General features: G+C 40.3%; 1 protein-coding gene across 4 annotated transcripts; it reads right to left on the reverse strand.

Moving 5' to 3' along the window:
* Window positions 1-1,554: 1,554 nt before the first annotated feature.
* On the reverse strand, window positions 1,555-15,887 carry parvg (parvin, gamma). 4 transcript variants are annotated; one of them, XM_088006482.1, is made up of 13 exons: window positions 14,991-15,887; window positions 12,841-12,954; window positions 11,834-11,898; window positions 10,815-10,917; window positions 10,536-10,679; window positions 8,893-9,008; window positions 8,763-8,818; window positions 8,626-8,660; window positions 8,460-8,521; window positions 5,991-6,059; window positions 5,764-5,865; window positions 5,027-5,099; window positions 1,555-2,478 (listed from the first exon to the last, which is right to left on the reverse strand). In XM_088006482.1, the coding sequence occupies exons 2-13, from the start codon at window positions 12,902-12,904 to the stop codon at window positions 2,405-2,407; spliced, it is 963 nt and encodes a 320-aa protein (XP_087862608.1). In that variant the 5' UTR covers window positions 12,905-12,954; window positions 14,991-15,887; the 3' UTR covers window positions 1,555-2,404. The 4 variants fall into 4 exon arrangements, with proteins under 4 accessions (XP_087862608.1, XP_087862609.1, XP_087862606.1 ...); XM_088006483.1 differs by lacking the exon at window positions 14,991-15,887 and adding an exon at window positions 14,660-14,888; XM_088006480.1 differs by lacking the exon at window positions 14,991-15,887 and adding an exon at window positions 13,610-14,017.
* Window positions 15,888-16,590: the final 703 nt, after the last annotated feature.

Genomic DNA, 16,590 nt, shown 5'->3' on the forward strand with positions numbered 1-16,590 from the left:
ACGCAGTGGCAACTCTGGCAGCTAGTCCCGAAGGCAGTGGCACTTGTGGCAGGTGTCAGCGGAAGTGCCAGTAAGAGGTGCCGAGGTCAGCCGAAGTCAGCCGAACGCAGTGGCACTTGTGGCAGGTGTCAGACCTGCCACCGGAAGTGCCAGTACGAGGTGCGGTGTCACGATTTGCGCCTGCTGTCTCTCCCCGAAGAGGTGCCAGGGGTAGCTGTAGGTGGCTAATGTCAGTTAGCTGCGGCCCGGTTAACGTTAACGCCGGTGGATTGACGTAACACCGGTGCCGGTGCGCTTGGTCAGCAAGTAAAAGAGTAGATTCTTCGTCTGCGCCACTATTCCTCTGACTCCGAAAAAAAAAAAAAAAAAATCCAACGTTTTTTGACCTTTTCTCCGTGACATGTTGCAGTCGGTGTTACCGTGTGAAGAGGTAGAGAAAGGTAGTGGTGCCGGTGAAAAAAAACAAAGAAAAAGTTTTCTTCCTTTAACCACTAGATGTCGCCATTGCGCGTAAACGGATTTTACCATGAATACTCATAAACCTTCATCGTCACTGTTGCCATGTATAAAAATTACGTAATTTACAACAAACAAGCAGCGCTTAGCCTGGCGGCGGGGGCAGTAAAGCATGGCGGGCCGCCAGGCCTATAATACACTGGAGGAAACACTTGAATAGCTTAATCTTTGCGTTAGTGATAGTAATCATAGACTAACTACTTAAAATAGCACAACTCACTACTGACCGGGGCAGAAACAAGTCGGCAGCCATTTAATGCTTCTTTTGATCCTAAATAATTGACCCAACCTAAAACAAAATGATTGTTTGCTTCCAGGCCTTTGAAAGCTTTCATCTGCCTCTGGTTCATCAGGTCTGCAACTGCAGAAAGTTAACTTGATCACCTCAATGCCACATAAATCCTCAACATTATACAAGAAGTCTTTTTAGCCGAGAAAATATGGATCATCCTAAATATATAATTCAGATGGGGCTCAGGAAGTGGATTTCTCCAGTTTAAAAAATGGCTAATTGGATTAAAGCAGTACGCTAATGCCCTAAATTAGCTAGAACACACAAGGTGCCTCAAGAACTGTATATTTAGGATATGATGATCCATATTTTAAATTTTGAACCTGAATAAAATGGTAAATAGTGTGCAGTATTGTAATTAAGTATAACACCAGCTGAACATGTTGAACTGAACAACCGTCCTGAATGTAAGCTGCTTCTCCGCCGCCATTACATCCTCTGCAACGCTGCCAGGAAAAAGCAGCCGAGTCAGAAAGTGGGAATAGCAAAGTGGACAAAGGACATTATGGGCTTAGAAATAATAAATGATATAATTTATGACCAGTAATGGAGTCACTGGATAGGTAAGTGCATGCTTTTCTTATGTTTCTCACCACTTCCTGTTCGCTCTGCTGTGAAAAGGAGTTTTATACAGATAACATTAGCAGGAACACAGGAGGAAGCATCAATATCATTTTAGGGAGTGATGCAACAACAATAAACAATTTCTTCAGGCTGAATTTAAAATATAAGAGACGACACATGAATTGTGTTACCAGGGAGTGAAGCTTTATGGAAATACATACACAACCAAGGACACATGACCTAATATTTATGCAGTCGATTAAGCTACAGTTAAGTTACATCCACATGCCGTACCTTGAATATTTCTTTATTTTAGTCGTCCATCTGCGGTTAAGATATTGATGATACTGTCACCGTCAAGAGAAACGTATTATTCACAATAGCATTCATAAATATAAAAGTAGACAAAACTTTGCAAAGGTTTTAGTGGTAACAGTAAAAAAAAATTCAAATTTGGCATATCACTGAAACGTTTCAGCACGGAAAACCTGTAAAACAAAATCTGCTCTAAACTGTGAACAACCGTTTCTTTCTTTCTTTTTTTTCTGTGATGATAGTCAGATGTTAGTTTTCTGGATGTAAAGATTTATTTGCATAAACTGACTCGAATCAGCTGCGTTTCTTGCTTCTCTAACTGAGGCTCCGTCAGGTGTGCAGAGTCTTAAAAAAATATCAGTTTTCTGACTCACTTAAGCAGTTTGCTGCTGCCACCAACACTGAAGTATTTGCTGTCCTCCAAATTTGATAAAAGTAAAATTTAATACCTTTTTTTTAATTGAGAAGATGTACTTTTCAACCTGAGTTCTCAAGATATTTACAAAAAAATATATATTTTTTTTCAAAACACATTTAGCCTATACTACATAAAATGCACCCAGTCATAAAAGCTAAAATGTTCGAAAATAGATCCCACTGTTTTTGTCTAAATCTGTACGACCCAAAAAACAAAAATACAGCAATAAATTACACAGCGAACACTTTTCCCCTCCCATCTTCTTGTTTATTTCCAGCAGCTTGTCTTGTCTTCCTCCCTCAGTTCCTTTTGTGCTTCCTGAACAGGGCGTAAAGGACCTTCAAGGTGGCGGCGACGTCCTGAGAGACGATATCTGTCACAATATTCACAGGACAAATGTTACGTAATCAGCCTGGCCAAGTCGAAGCGCCGTGACTGCGACCACGCTTTGTGGACATTAGCTAATAGCTCCTCTCACAATCCACTCAGGCGGGTCAACAGATCAGGGGGACAAGAAAAATCCATTAGGCAGAAATTTGATCTCTCTGTCCTTGGTGGGACTCAATAAGTGAATGAACGTGACATTAAGATTGACTTCGTCGCTCGCTCATCTAATTAACACGCACAGCATGCTCCCGTTTAAAGGCCTTTAGTCCTGGAATTCATCCTTTCATTACAGCAATTATGGCATTAATTAAAAAGACAGTAAAAATGAATTAAATTAACTGCTACCTCTGGACTTAGATTAATCGTGCCGGTCTTTACATGATCAGTTATAGTGTCGGGAATTTATTTTAAGGTTGAAAAGGCGCCATGCGCGTCCGGTGGAGAAGAGAATGGGCGAGTTTGGGTGCCTGTAAGAGGGAAGTTGAAACTCAACCAAAAGATCATCCAGTTGGTAACGGATGCACGGAGAGGAAAGATTGACCTGTTTGGTAATTGATGGATTCGTATCCATCAATACCAATTGATGGATCGATACCAAATCAATCTGTTTGGTATTGATGGACTCAGGTCCCGATATATCGGTTGTTTCCCTTGCTTCGTTGTTCTCCTATTTGCAGTGAAAAAAGTTATACAGCAACTGATTATATTTGCTATTTACCGCATGAGAGTGACCTGTGGTTTACAGTGTCATGCCATATTTTTATGTTAATAAACACCGAGTACTATAAAAATATCATAAATATTTTTCTAATGGTATTCTCTACATTATTATTTGCTTCAGTGTTTTACTGTGCAACTACATTCAATGCAATAAAAAGTCATAAAGTGGTTAAATACTACACTGCACGGGACGATAAAATGGTCAAATTTTAGTTGATTCATTACGTTGCTGTATTGTACAGTATTATGTGAAACCATCCAAAGCCATGGAAATCGATTTTGTTTAATTTTTCTGTATCCTTCCCGAAGTTTCTCGCAACAGCTGGCAGGAATTTTGGCTGATTCCTCCAGTCAGGTAACAACTGAATTATTCACACACCTTTTCAGATCTGCTTAAAAATCTTCAGCGGGACTAAGATCTGAGTTTTGAAATGGCTACTCCAAAACACAGATATTTAACTCAATATTTACCAAATGAGTGCTTCTGCAAACCGTAACTGTACTTTTTATGTTGCTCTTTAGAGCAATGCCTTCTTCCTCTCGGAGCGGCCTTTCAGCTTGTGTCAACGCGAATGATGAGTTTCACTGAACAGCTTCAGCCTGCAGCTCAAGCTACATTTCACACCACAACACATTTATCTGTGAGACATAATGATTACTGACCGGTTTTTATACTTTAACGGATGAAAACTGTCCCCCAAAGTGAACCAGAGTTATCGAGGTCCATAATTTTGCCTGATATTTTTAAGATTTGCTCCATGATGTCACAAAGTGAGCAGCGTGTTGGAGGTTGAAATCCTCAGGTGCGCTACCATTTAATTCAAATGTTGCATTCATTAACCTTAATCGGAAACGTACTAAGTCATAAAATTGCTATCTGTGTGTTCCCAAATTATTCCCAGGCATATTTCTCCTCAATTTGAAGAAAAGTACAAAAAAATTCTCTAAAAATCTCAAATTTTGCTATTTTGCTAATAGAAATAATTCTGATATTCCAGTTTGACCAAAAACAGAAAACATTTTGTCCAATGTACTATAATGTCGAGTTTTGTCTTTTTAAGCATTGCATGCTGTAAATTGGCTGGAAGCATCAAAAGGAGAAATATCTTCTTTTTTTTTTTTTGCTGGATGAAAAACTCATATTCAGAGGTTTATAATTGTATCATTAGTACGGTAAGTTTCAAATTGGAGTTGAAAGACACTTTTTTTTAATATAGTACACAGATACAATCAACATTTTGAGCCCGATAACAATAATATCCAGCATAGCACGGCTCATGAACATGGATTCCTCCTCGCAGGCAAACGCTCCTGCAGCAGAGGAGCCGGGTTAAATCCCTTTTCCTATCAGAGGACACCAAGACAACATTGTCCCTTTGAGGCTGCCTTTTCTGCTGCTCCTCTCTAAAGGAACGATGGTGGCCTGAGACGGAGAAAATCATCTTAAGGTATAAATACTAAGACGCGAGTCACGCTCATTTATATTCCCTGAACAATTTCATCTTTTTCCTGTGAAACACCGTCGATCCCTCTCTCCACTCCAGCGATTAAATCCTCCGTGGACAAAGCGTCCCACCTGACACACAAACAGATTTTTAGCTTTTCCCATTTCATCCGGATAAATGCTGCTGATAGAGGAGATAATATGAATTAGTTTGACACTGCTGTCTTGGAGCAGGGGCGCTTTCAGCTATCTGACTCAGTTTGCAGTAATTTTACAGACACTAGATTTTTTCCTGCCATCAAGCCAATATTTTGTGCCGTGTTGTGATTGTGTTTTTTGCTCCTCTGGAAAGTGACGTCATTTTCCTCACCTTGCGGGTCAATATTGGGCAGCTGCAGGCCAATATCATCCAGGAGATCCAGTGCTAACGTCACATTATGAAGCTGCAGTCCAAAAACAAAGCACAAACATATTTATCAAAGTGAGTTTAAATAATGCTAATTCACATTTAAAACCTGTTTCATCTCCTTAAATACGAATTATGTTCCGATATGACGTTAATATTTCATTTTGCAGTTCCAGCCACGCCTTGTGTTTTTGATATTAAATCCTCCAACTCTTGGTAATAGGAGTGTGGAAAGTCCTTAACATATAACTACTAAACATCAGACACAAAGATATATTTTTGATTACTTTGTTCCTATCATTTTACCGTCTATATGTCTGAGAGGAAAGATGTTAGCGGATGTCGTTACCCCAGTGAATTATTCATGAACCCGTCGTATTTCAGATAAAAGAGGTTTTACCTTCACAGGCCGCATCCTGTTGGCCCAACGTAAAATAAGATCAAAGATATTGGCACAAGTGCTTTATGATGTTAATTGCATAAATGCATTTGATCAAAACATGCATTATAATAGGTACTTGTGCCTGTTTTTGAGTGGTTAGATAAGAAATTAGACACATAAAAGCAAAGGTTTTTAGAAATCCTAGTAGAGTGAAGGTCTTCATTGCACAACCGTTTATTTTAAATATAAAAAATTCATGTTAAGATGTTGAAATTTGATGAAAAGAAGACTTCAAACTTTAAAATCACATACACCCTACCATCTCGGCGTCATTAGCAGGGGTCAGGTGGAAGTCAACCAGCGGGATGAAGAAGCCTTCCAGTTGGCCAATCAGCAGCAGCAATATCACTCCATCAGCAAACTGGGACAGAAACGCGGGACTTTGGATCTCGTCCATACGAACAGTGATAAAATCTCAGGCAAGCTAAACGTCAGGTCTATTTTTATTATTCGGCAGCCTGGAGTAAATGAACCGTCAGATTGTACCTGTTTGTCCATATCAGCCACCTGCAGACCCAGCGATGCCATGTTCTGGTTGACGAAGTGTAAGATGGCCTGAAAGCGGAAGTTGAGAAGTGAGGGAGTAAGTAAAGGTGCTGTCACCAAAGCCATCCACTGTAGTATACTACATCCCTATAGGGGATTATGTAATCAGGCTCATAATAAAGTAACATCTGTTACTGTGTGGAGCAATTACTAAAAGTCACGCAATAAATTGGTCAAACAGCTGAAAATTAACCGAAGGAAAAGAGACACTTGGCTAAGTCACTAAAGTTCACAAAGTTTAACTGTAGTTGCAGCCAAATAAACAGCCGATAAAAACTAATGCAACAGGCAGAGTGTGAATTTCCTCTGACGATAAAACCACCAAGTCCATGTTCTTTCCCTTTTATCGCGTTGTATTCTTAGAAGTAAAACCTGTGAAGGATCAAAATGCCGGTCATCGCTGGCATCCTGAAGACACCTCGAATTAGTTCACTTTTAATGGTTTCTACTTGTACTGAACACTGAACATATGATTAGATTAGAGAAGTCCTTTGAAAGTTGGACTCAGAAATACCTGGAGATTTGAAGGCAATCCTGTTGAGAAAGCTCAGCGAAACACATTTGAGCACAACAAGCACATCTAAGGTTGTCAATAGGGCATTGATCTACAAGTAATGACAGCGTCACCTCACAACATCGGCTGCTTGGTTCGACAAACAGAGGATTTCCTCCTAGAGAGACAAACTATGGCAGTACATCGTATAAACATGTAGGTCCAGCAGTATGAAGATTATTGGCAAGGAGGAAAACTGAAATGTCAGCTCTTCAACAAATAAGTTGTTCTGATGAAAAATGTTCTCTTCCGTGGCCAGCTTGGCTTGAAACACATCACAGATCAAAGACTGACATAGTTTTGCATCAAATGCATCTGTCTTTACTTTTACTGGATGTCAGTGCTTCATTTGATGCAGTTGCTGGTCATAAAATATTGGCAAACAGTAGAGTTGATGGGCACTTGTGAAACTGCGAAACATCTAATTTAGCAAATCAAGACTTCATTGTCATTTGGAAAAGCTGTGTCTGAGTGAACAACAATCACATGCGGTGTTCCTCCAGGCTCCATTTTTACAAATTTACTTGCTTAACATAACTATGCTGATGACACATTTTATTCTATAAGTCCTTTATACTCACTTGGTCTGCTTTTTTTTTTTCTTTTTGGTATCCAAAATGAAATGTTTGAGATCAGCACTCAACTAGATCCAATTAGGCTAAAAATGACAGAACATGTGAGCAACTTTGGTGTGGTTTTAGACCCAGACCTACAAAGCCAAAGGTGTAAAGTGAAAACTTAGCTTCACTATTTTAAGTCATATTTACGGTGCCTTCACTGGCATATGCAAGACAATTAATCAGAGCTTAACCAAAACCTTGTTGCCACAGTCCTGACCGGCACCAGGGAAATGGATCACACCACAGGATTGCACCGAGTCCCTGTTAGTAAAAGGATAGATTTTTAAATGGTGTTATTGAACTTCAAGGAATGGTGTTGGACCTGAACGTCTCGTGGGAACCTTTTAGACACCTCTTGTCTTCAGAGACTTGTTAGCTCAGTGTTGCTAGGACCAGCGCGGACAGCATTTAGTTTCTACGCTCACCAGCTCTGGAACGAACTCCCTGTAAACCCGACGTCCAGAAACTATTGGATTCTTTAAATCAGGACTGGAAGTGTTATTAGCTCTTACAAAACACTTCAAGGCCGGATTAAGGCGCCTTTTTTGCTGCCTCCCAGTGTTTTGTGAAAGGATCGATGCACCAAAGTGGGCAAATGTCAGGCCACTTTTATCACAGCCCTGACTCGCCGGGTGCAGAGGGCACCGTCATTGGCTGACATCAATAGGGTAAGCCAGCTTTGTGGGTCAAGGAAATGACACTTATCTTGTCTAAATGTCTAAATGTGCATTTGACTGTTTATTTCCTTTTATATCATCTTTAAATGATTACAGTTATTGTTTTGTTTATCTTTTTCTTGAACAGTTTTTAGCATTTTGAATGACCTTGTGTATGGATCCTGCTGTGCTAATAAACATGCCTAGCCTTGTCCCGCCTAATCAACTGCTAATTGTGGGGCTAACTAAAGCATCCTGCTTTAATTGGATCATTTTACATTACAGATTCAAAAATCAACAGTCCATTATTTTCATGTTCGCCTATTTTTGTGAAGAGATGTTAAATTGACTGGACTTTTTGTAGTTTAGATCTGCAACATTGGATAATCCCTAAAAAGAAAATGTTACAGTGACAGGACTGAGCAGACTTGTTCACTGTAGTGAAGGTTGAAGTGCGGACCACAAGCCCACACAGTATGAGGTGTATTTTATGCATTAACTTTACAAATCTCTAAAGTTGGGAGCATCAACACCTTGCACAATGCCAGCATGTCTCCTCCTGTCGTCTATTTTTTTTTACCTTCTTCACTGTGTTGACCTTGGTAGCCTCAAGCTTCAGCAGTTGCTCAATGGGATCTTCCCCTGGGTTGGTGAGACATCCAGAAAAATGTGTTAGTAGGTTTTAATGGCGTTTGGACGACATTCAAGATGTCACTTCAGCTCAACCTCTGACCACTCTCACTCACTTCCAGGATAGCTGGAGGAGTCTGAGCCTGCATTGCTGCAGAAAAAGAAAATAAATGTGATATGACTTCTGTTTTTTGTTTTTTTTATATAAATGAAATGAGAGTAAGACACAAGCAAGACGCAGAAATCCACTCACCTGTCCTCTGTCAGGACTTCGGTCTGCACCTCAGATTTGATTCCGCTCTTGCTTACCTGCGTGAAAATGAAAAGTTAGCCAAAGCTGCGTGGGAATTTCACCAGGCAGGTCCGGGGCTGAAAAGACTTACTTCTACTGTGACAACGTCAATCTTCACATTCGGTGGCAGATTTAGCTCAGGCTGGAAGGCTTTTGCCATGGCAACCAGCAGATGAATGGTAGCTAGGAGATCTTTGTTGTGGATGACTGACAGGCAAACAACGGAAAACAAAACAACAACAAAAAAAAAACGTTCAGCTTGGACTGATGTGACAGATCTCAAAAACATATGGTGAGCAACTGAGATAAACCAAAAGGATCTTGGACAAATAAAACAGAAGCACAACTAAAATGGGTAATTTTGGAGAAAGACATTCAGGGATGTTCTCAAAAACGGCTTCATGACTCAAGGAAAACAGGGATACACATTTAGCAAATTGTAATATTTTGATACCTTCAACCTTCCTATGCCTTGAAAACATGTCTGTTTTGTGTATAAATGCATAAAATACAAAGAAATAGCTGCATTGCTTTTAGCTTAACGGTAGTTAGCTTGTCAGTGAGCATAGCAGCTAGCATAACTGCCAGAGGTAGGAGGCTAGCAATTAGCTACCTAGCTAAAATTACTCACCTCATATCTTTCTGAGCCTTTGAGAAAAAAAACGAAAACAAACGAAACAAATAGGCAGTACTTCACTAGTCTTCAAAAAGCACTGTCTCCAGCTTTTGTGGGGGGGGGAATGGCAAAATAATGTTTGCTGAGGTATCAACGTGCTCTGGCTGCCGAGAAACCAGTCTGAACTCAAGCGACACTCAAACTAAAAGAGCCCTGTCATTTTTATTAGCTGCAATTTGCAAAACAGGTGTTACAGAAAAATCTGTTCATTTTCTGTGACCGCAGGGGACGAAAGAGTGCAAATACTGACACATCTGGGATTTTAATATTCATGGCTTTTTTATTAGCCATGAATCTTATATCTCCATGCATTATATTATATACAAAGTAATGCATTATATTTCCTCCATAAATATAATGCATTACTTTGTATTTGAGGCTGAACACTGACCATCGCATTGAATCCCTATGTGCCATTGTTAAAATATGCAAACCAGCTGTGGTCATTTAATAAATCGGTAACAGATTAAGAAATGGCCAGATTATTCTAGCTAGAATAATCTGTGATCTTACTGCACAGGCCTGTAAATAATGTCAAAGTTTAAAACAACTATTTTTCAGAGTTCTACCACCTCATCACTACAATGTGGGTGTATTTATAACAATATTTAACCCTCAAATAGCTAAAATCACACTGGTCACAGATCATTCTGGCCAGAATAATTGCACCTCCGCCCCCTGCGGTCACAGAAAATGATGGGTCACAGATTTTTCTGTAACACCTGGATTAAATTGAGAGTCACATCGCTCTGCATCATCAGGTCACGTCATCACAAAAAGAAGACGCCCTAAAAAATATGTGCACACACATTTCACATTTAGATAATCATTTGCTTATAAAATCTGGGAAAATTTCCCATGTTTTCTTGGTCTTATTTTCCTCAAACTAACTCGATCTCCCTTTTCAAATTCCTTCCAGCTGGTGTGAGCTTAGATGGCACCCTCAAGCGAGCACCAAAGCCTGTCATGAAATGAAGCTGAAGTCGGTGCCAGAAGGGGACATTTGATCACTTGTTGCTTTTTTGTTGCAGAGTCCAAGTCGAATTGCGTCGACTCACGTTTGACGTCCCATTTGATCGGGCAGCCGTCCTCCACGCCCAGCATCTTGTCCAGCTCTTTCATGACGGCTTCCAGCTTACGGAGCTGAGAGGAGCCGGTCAGCGCTATCTCCTCCACGTCGAGCTTCACGTTGCCTAATCTGGCTGCAGAAACCAGGAAGACGTTATTTATGAGCTCGGGGTTAAGCTTCTGGGACAGACCGTTTCATTTGTTCTCGGTCCAGTTATTGAAATCACGATTGAGTGATTTAATGGGACATCAAACGTGTAATGTCTCACCCAGCAGGTGATGAAGGACGAGTCCATCGTACAGATCCTCCTCCAGACTCTGTATCACGATGTGCTCTGCTTTCAAAGTCTTATTGATCCAGTCCACCAAGGCCTCTCAGGACACAATTAATCACACAGTCAGAAACATCAAACACCTCACCTTCTCACAAACGTTTTTCTTTTACCAATGCAGCGGATGAAAAAAAAAAAATGAAATAAGATAACAGCACAAGAGCCTGGCTGCTTCTTAAATGAGCTTTGTCTGTCCTCAGCGACGACGTGAGAATGAAATGGACAGACATGGGAAAAGCTGCTGTTTCACTTGCATTTTGTTCTGATTTGAGGGTTTATTTATAACATTACATGGCTGAAACACTTAAGTTGCTATATTTACCTGCGACAAAGGGTTTTAAACTGCGATCCGTCAGACTCCCCACTGACATAGTCTGATCTGTCTCCTATCACCGCTTATAATTATGTTCATTAAACTTTCACTAAGCCTTTCCCCTCTCTCTCTCTTATCAGGTATAATTGATGTTCGGTACCATGCATTCATATGCAAAAGTGCATATATTTATATTCAGTTAAAACACTACAAAGCTCTGATCTAATGGCATCTTTTTCAAAATTCATAACCTTTAAACTTTTCCATATTTTGTCATGTTACAACCATAAAATCTAATCCATGTTAATGAGATTTTATGACAAGAAAATGTGACGTGAAAGAAAAAATTGTATGATTTTTTTTTACTTTAAAAAATTTCTGAAAAGTATGGCATCCATTTGATTTGTTTGTGTAGTTTCATGTAGTTTTTAAATCTCAAGTTAGAAAAATGTTTTGATAACTTTTACTTCCAATTCACACGTGTCGCTCTGTCACGTGAAATCTCAATGAAATAAAAATGTGTCAAAGTTTGAGGTCGTTACATAATGAGATTACAAAAAGGCAAAGAAAATTCTCGTGCAAGGAAATACGTATCAGAGATAATTTCTTTTCTTTTCTGTTGATGAAAAGACTCATCTTCTACCTGCTTTAGGTTTTCAAGCTTGGGGTCTTTCAAGGATGTCGGCTGGATGAGCTTCCTCTTCTCTCCTGCGCCAGAAGTGAAGTTTTCAGTAATCTTTTTTTTTTTACATTGTCAGGAATCTTTTTGGCCGGAAAAATACACTTAAATGCTTTATGGATAATGGATAAAAAGGACCAAATGGACTGAGATTGCTAAAAATCATCTCTCGACTCCGCAGGGCTTTTATTTTCCCTCCAACTTTTACTATCAGCACCACTGTTTTCTCATGTAGTCAGGAGTTGTTGCGAGGGTCAAAACATCTTCTCATAAAACCATTAAGGCATGAAAAAAGGAACAAGATGGAAAATATATCATATAGGGAGTCATATGTGAACTTGTGGAAACGCTGTTATATTTATACTTATTGAGACATAAAAATGTATTCATGCCACCCTTCACAGTTACTAGTACCATGACAAAGAAATAGAGAAAAAATTAATTAATTCAGTTTTCAGTTATGTATCATTATCTCATACTGAGAAATATAGAAAAATTACACTTTTAGTTTCATCGATGTTGATTTTTCACTCGCCTGAATTTTTTGATGTTTGGCTGAAAATGTTTCCGATTTATTCAACCTCAAGGCTGTTTGGGAAACTCCAGTTTGTGATTCTGAAGGAATAAAATATAATACCTACAGTATATTTTGAAATTATTTAATAATGTCTAAATTGTTTATTAGTATTGTTTTACTCAGAGTTTTTTTAAATGGCGTGTCTTCATCTATTTTCATGCTACGACCACTAAAAAAAAAAAAAAAAAACACAGGGCCTTTTTACCTCACTTTAGTCTCAATGCAATAACTAACATTTATATATGCATCCAGTACTGAACTAGTATGAGAATGAAGGCTGGTTAAATATTTGAAACGCAAGAAATCCTGAAGCAGTTTGAAGGAAAATGGCCAAAATAGGCAGGTGGGTGTCTGAAAACGGTACAACCTGCCACTTCATTTAAGACACACATACCCCGAAAAGACTCCACCTCCAGGTCTTCCTCCTTTTTGTGGTACTCGAAAGCGGCGGCCTCCATCTCCCCTCCTCTGGATGGCTCGGTCGCTTTGCTGACCTGTTGGCACGAATCTGCAGAGGAGTCAGAGGCTCTCAATCAAACACCGTCTGAGGAAGAGCTGAACATGCAAACGGCAGCAGAATGAAGAAACACTTCTTATCAGGGGTGTTGGAAGAAAGTCCCTCTTTCAGAAATAGCTTAGTATGTGTTCATAGCAAACCGACTCCTGTTTCTGCTGGGGATCGATTTGCTGGAAGGGAGGATGTCGATTCTACTCACAGACAGCTTATAGTTGAAATGTTTGCAGCATCTTGCAAATGTTTCTTTTCTTTCACATGTTCTTACACTGCTGCCACAAATTTTAGTGCATTTTATTTCAGCAGGGTTTCCCACAGCATATCATAAGCCTGGCAGGCCACCAGACTTTACTTGTGCGTCCACCAGGCTAAGCATTACTTACTTATTTAAGTCTTTTTAAAATGTCTCAATTTTTTTAAGACTTTATAGTTGGTGTTCAGGTATTAATATTCAATCTTTCATTAACACATTATCAATTTCCTGTTAACTTTAAACATTTTTCAACTCAAAAACACGACGGGCCGCTGGATGAATGACTGCGCTAGCATCCAACCACCAGAGTACAGTTGTTTTGTAGAGTTCTCTTTTAACATTGGTAAAAGACAGCAAGCCATTTCTCCCGCTAGTGTTTGTTTTGGTTGCATTTACCCAGAATACCCTGCGCTGTAGTCCGCTTCCTGCTTTCAGAGCGGTCTCCGGTCCGCTCGCCATTCAACCACGCCAGAGTTCTGTCCATCCGAGACAGGACCCGAGGTTTGTAGGAGAACCAGAGTTTGCTTTTTTGTTCTGTCCGCATCAGAGTTTGATTGCGCATTCATACCTCCACAAATGAACTGAACTTTCTAGACAAACGAACGGTCTGCTGTCCGTGCATTATGCAATAACACAAAGAGTATTGCAAAACTACATATCTGTGAGGATTTGGTTTTTCTGTATGTTCATTAGTGTCTGTGTCGTCATGTCCGCCCTGATTGCTCACAGCTGTGTCTGACGTTTCCTGATTAACTCTAGTGTATTTAATCCCACCTGTGTCTGTGTTCCCGCGTCGGAGCATGACGTGTTGTTGTTTTGTTAAAATTGACCAGTTGCTGCCTGTAACAGAGTAGTTTGTTGCCCCCCAGTCGCAAGAAACACTGACGTTCCTGTTCTAGGAATAGCTTTGGTATGCCAACTTATTAGGACACTGCCAGTGATTGAGCTCCTAGCCTTTTGCTCACCTGTGCTGTCTGGACTTTTGTACTTGCTAGAAATATTGATTAAATCATCAAACTCAGTCGCTACCTCACCTCTCTGCTTTTGGGTCCGAACCAACAACAACCGCAAATCATGACAAAATCAACCCCTCTGCACATGAAGTGACAAGTAAGTTGAGCAAGCCATTTATCCTAAAAGACTTGCAAATGTTCTTGTAAAAGTTTTATTTTCTTTCCATTCACGATACTCCTGTATTTAATGTTGGTCCAATGCAAAAGCCCTGATGAGAAACGCTGACGTTTGCGAATGAGGGGTGTGAAAACATTTGAGTCACTCTAAAGGTTCCACCTATGAAAGTCTTTCGCTGACGAACTGTTTCAGACCAAAAGATCTGAAACAGGTAGTGGTTTCTAAAAACTAAAACAAGAAAAGAAAACTCTCATAACTCACTAAATCTTATCAAAAACTCCTTACACCAAAATAGGAAATGTCAGGTTTGCTCACTTCCTTTTTGTCAGCAGCTCACAGCAGAGATCTGGAGAGCCCTGCAGGGTCGCATGGCTCTGCCTCTACCTCAGAATATTTTAAACCCCCATGGTTTCAGACACAAAGCACGGCGAACGCCCAAAGTCACACATCCTGACAAAACAGACATGACATGAAGCATGTCGAGCTGTAGTTTCCTGGATACGGAAAAAAGAGGAAACCCTCCGTGAGCAACTTTTCTTCCCCCCCCAACCTCACATGTGTTTTATGCATGTGTGGCTTCCATTTCCTGAGGTTGACAGCAACTTTCAAACAAGGTCATAAACATAGACTTTTTGAATAAGCTTACCTTCAGCTAGCTCCCAGAGAGCAACCACAACAAGACCGGGGGAGTTTCTGCTGAAATCAGTCCCTCTACAAGAAGTTGACTCTTAAAAAAAAAAAAATACAACTCATCAAAACCCGGGGTGCAGGAAGTTGGAGGGCTGCGCTCCGATCTGAAAAGAGACACTAATGAGATCTGTGAGATCAACAGGCCCAACTGCAGATAACTGTCATCTGAGGGTCAAAAGGGAAGACAAGCACAACTGAGAGGATGTGGCATGAAGGAAGGTAGCACTTCCTCTTTCTTTTTTGATACAGGCTTTACAGCAGAGCGTTTTCACATGAGGTTGTTTGTGTTCAGTGACACGATCTGTGTTTGGGATTATGATAAACTCAAGTGCGTGTGAGGTGAGAACTATATGCACTGCTTGGAAATCTTCGCCTCCAGGAGCCTGGGGGATACGAGACTTTGTTGAGGCCTGAAGCGTTCAGACTTCTCTCTTTGTGATTGGCTGGCTCCGTTTGCTGACATCTGGCGTCCAGCCTCGTCAATTCCACGTCAAAAGCGGCTAAAAGAAAAAAAAAATCAGACCAAATGAAAACCGGATTGAAGCGTGCAAAAATAAGTGGGGAAAGAAAACCTGTGAGTGCGCGTTGCATTGTTGAGGGAAAAGGAGGAGGGGGGAAATACAGACCACCCATAAGGGAGACGAAAGGGCAATTTGGGAGATGTGGAAGGTTACCATAGCAACAAAGGTATGAGACAAGAAAATAAAGGCCTAAAATAAATCCATAATATCTTTACCCAAATTGCAGGAATTGCCTGTTCCACAGCCATTCTCTCTCAAAAAGCCAAGGCAAATCTAACCTATCACACGAATCAAATGAAATCCTCATTCAGTTTCAGTCCAGGCTTTTATTTCCTCCTGATAGGCGAAATGAAGAGGGGGGGAAGAAAAAAGAAAAAGAAAAAACTTGCAGCTGAGAGGTGCAGTAAGATCTTGGTCGAGACCGACTCATCTATTCTCTCAATTATTCAGTTTGGTTGGAAAATGCCTGAGCAGACGTGCTCTGTGCGTTTTCAGCAGGTCTCCAGGTAGTGCTGCGCGGCCGCAGCGACCGGAGGAGCACAGAGACAGCGGTCCAGACCGCCGCCGAGGCTCATTTAAAAGCCCGACGATGCCCCAGACCAGGGCTCTCCTGAGACACGGGGAACACGCTGCACTTAAGGTACATTGCAACATCAGATTTTACAGCTTAGAAAGCTGAATATATAGGCCAGGTCAGTATCCCACACTGTTTCTGCTACTTAGAAACATTTAAAAAGTAAATCTTTTAAAAGATCTTTAAATCTTCATGCATACATATGAATTTCACATGTGTTTTTGTTTGTGTGAAACTCATAAATTTGTTAGATGGGAGAAATGTAATAATAAAATTTGCCATTAGTCTGCTTACGTAAGAACTACACTCTGTTTTTGATTCAGTTTTAAGGATTCGGTCATTTTGCGTTAAAGCCCGGCATCAACTACATTAGATCTGATGACTCAGAAATAAAGTTCAGTACAGGACTTCCTCGACATTAGCCTTTAGCTAACGTCGCAGTTTGCAGAAAGGTTGCTAAA

The sequence above is a fragment of the Poecilia mexicana genome, unplaced genomic scaffold (genome assembly GCF_051168715.1).
Source record: "Poecilia mexicana isolate PSO_F unplaced genomic scaffold, ASM5116871v1 scaffold_6, whole genome shotgun sequence".
Lineage (NCBI taxonomy): Eukaryota > Metazoa > Chordata > Actinopteri > Cyprinodontiformes > Poeciliidae > Poecilia > Poecilia mexicana.

What these genes read in the sequence shown, in the direction of transcription:
- parvg (XM_088006480.1), bottom strand. Translation starts at nt 13,775, where the DNA reads ATGCGCAATCAAACTCTGATGCGGACAGAACAAAAAAGCAAACTCTGG. An exon ending in TTGACGTTGTCACAGTAGAA is followed by an intron (nt 8,819 to 8,892) that starts GTAAGTCTTTTC and finishes ATTTTCACGCAG; the next exon opens with GTAAGCAAGAGCGGAATCAA. An exon ending in GAAGTCCTGACAGAGGACAG is followed by an intron (nt 8,661 to 8,762) that starts GTGAGTGGATTT and finishes CTTTTTCTGCAG; the next exon opens with CAATGCAGGCTCAGACTCCT.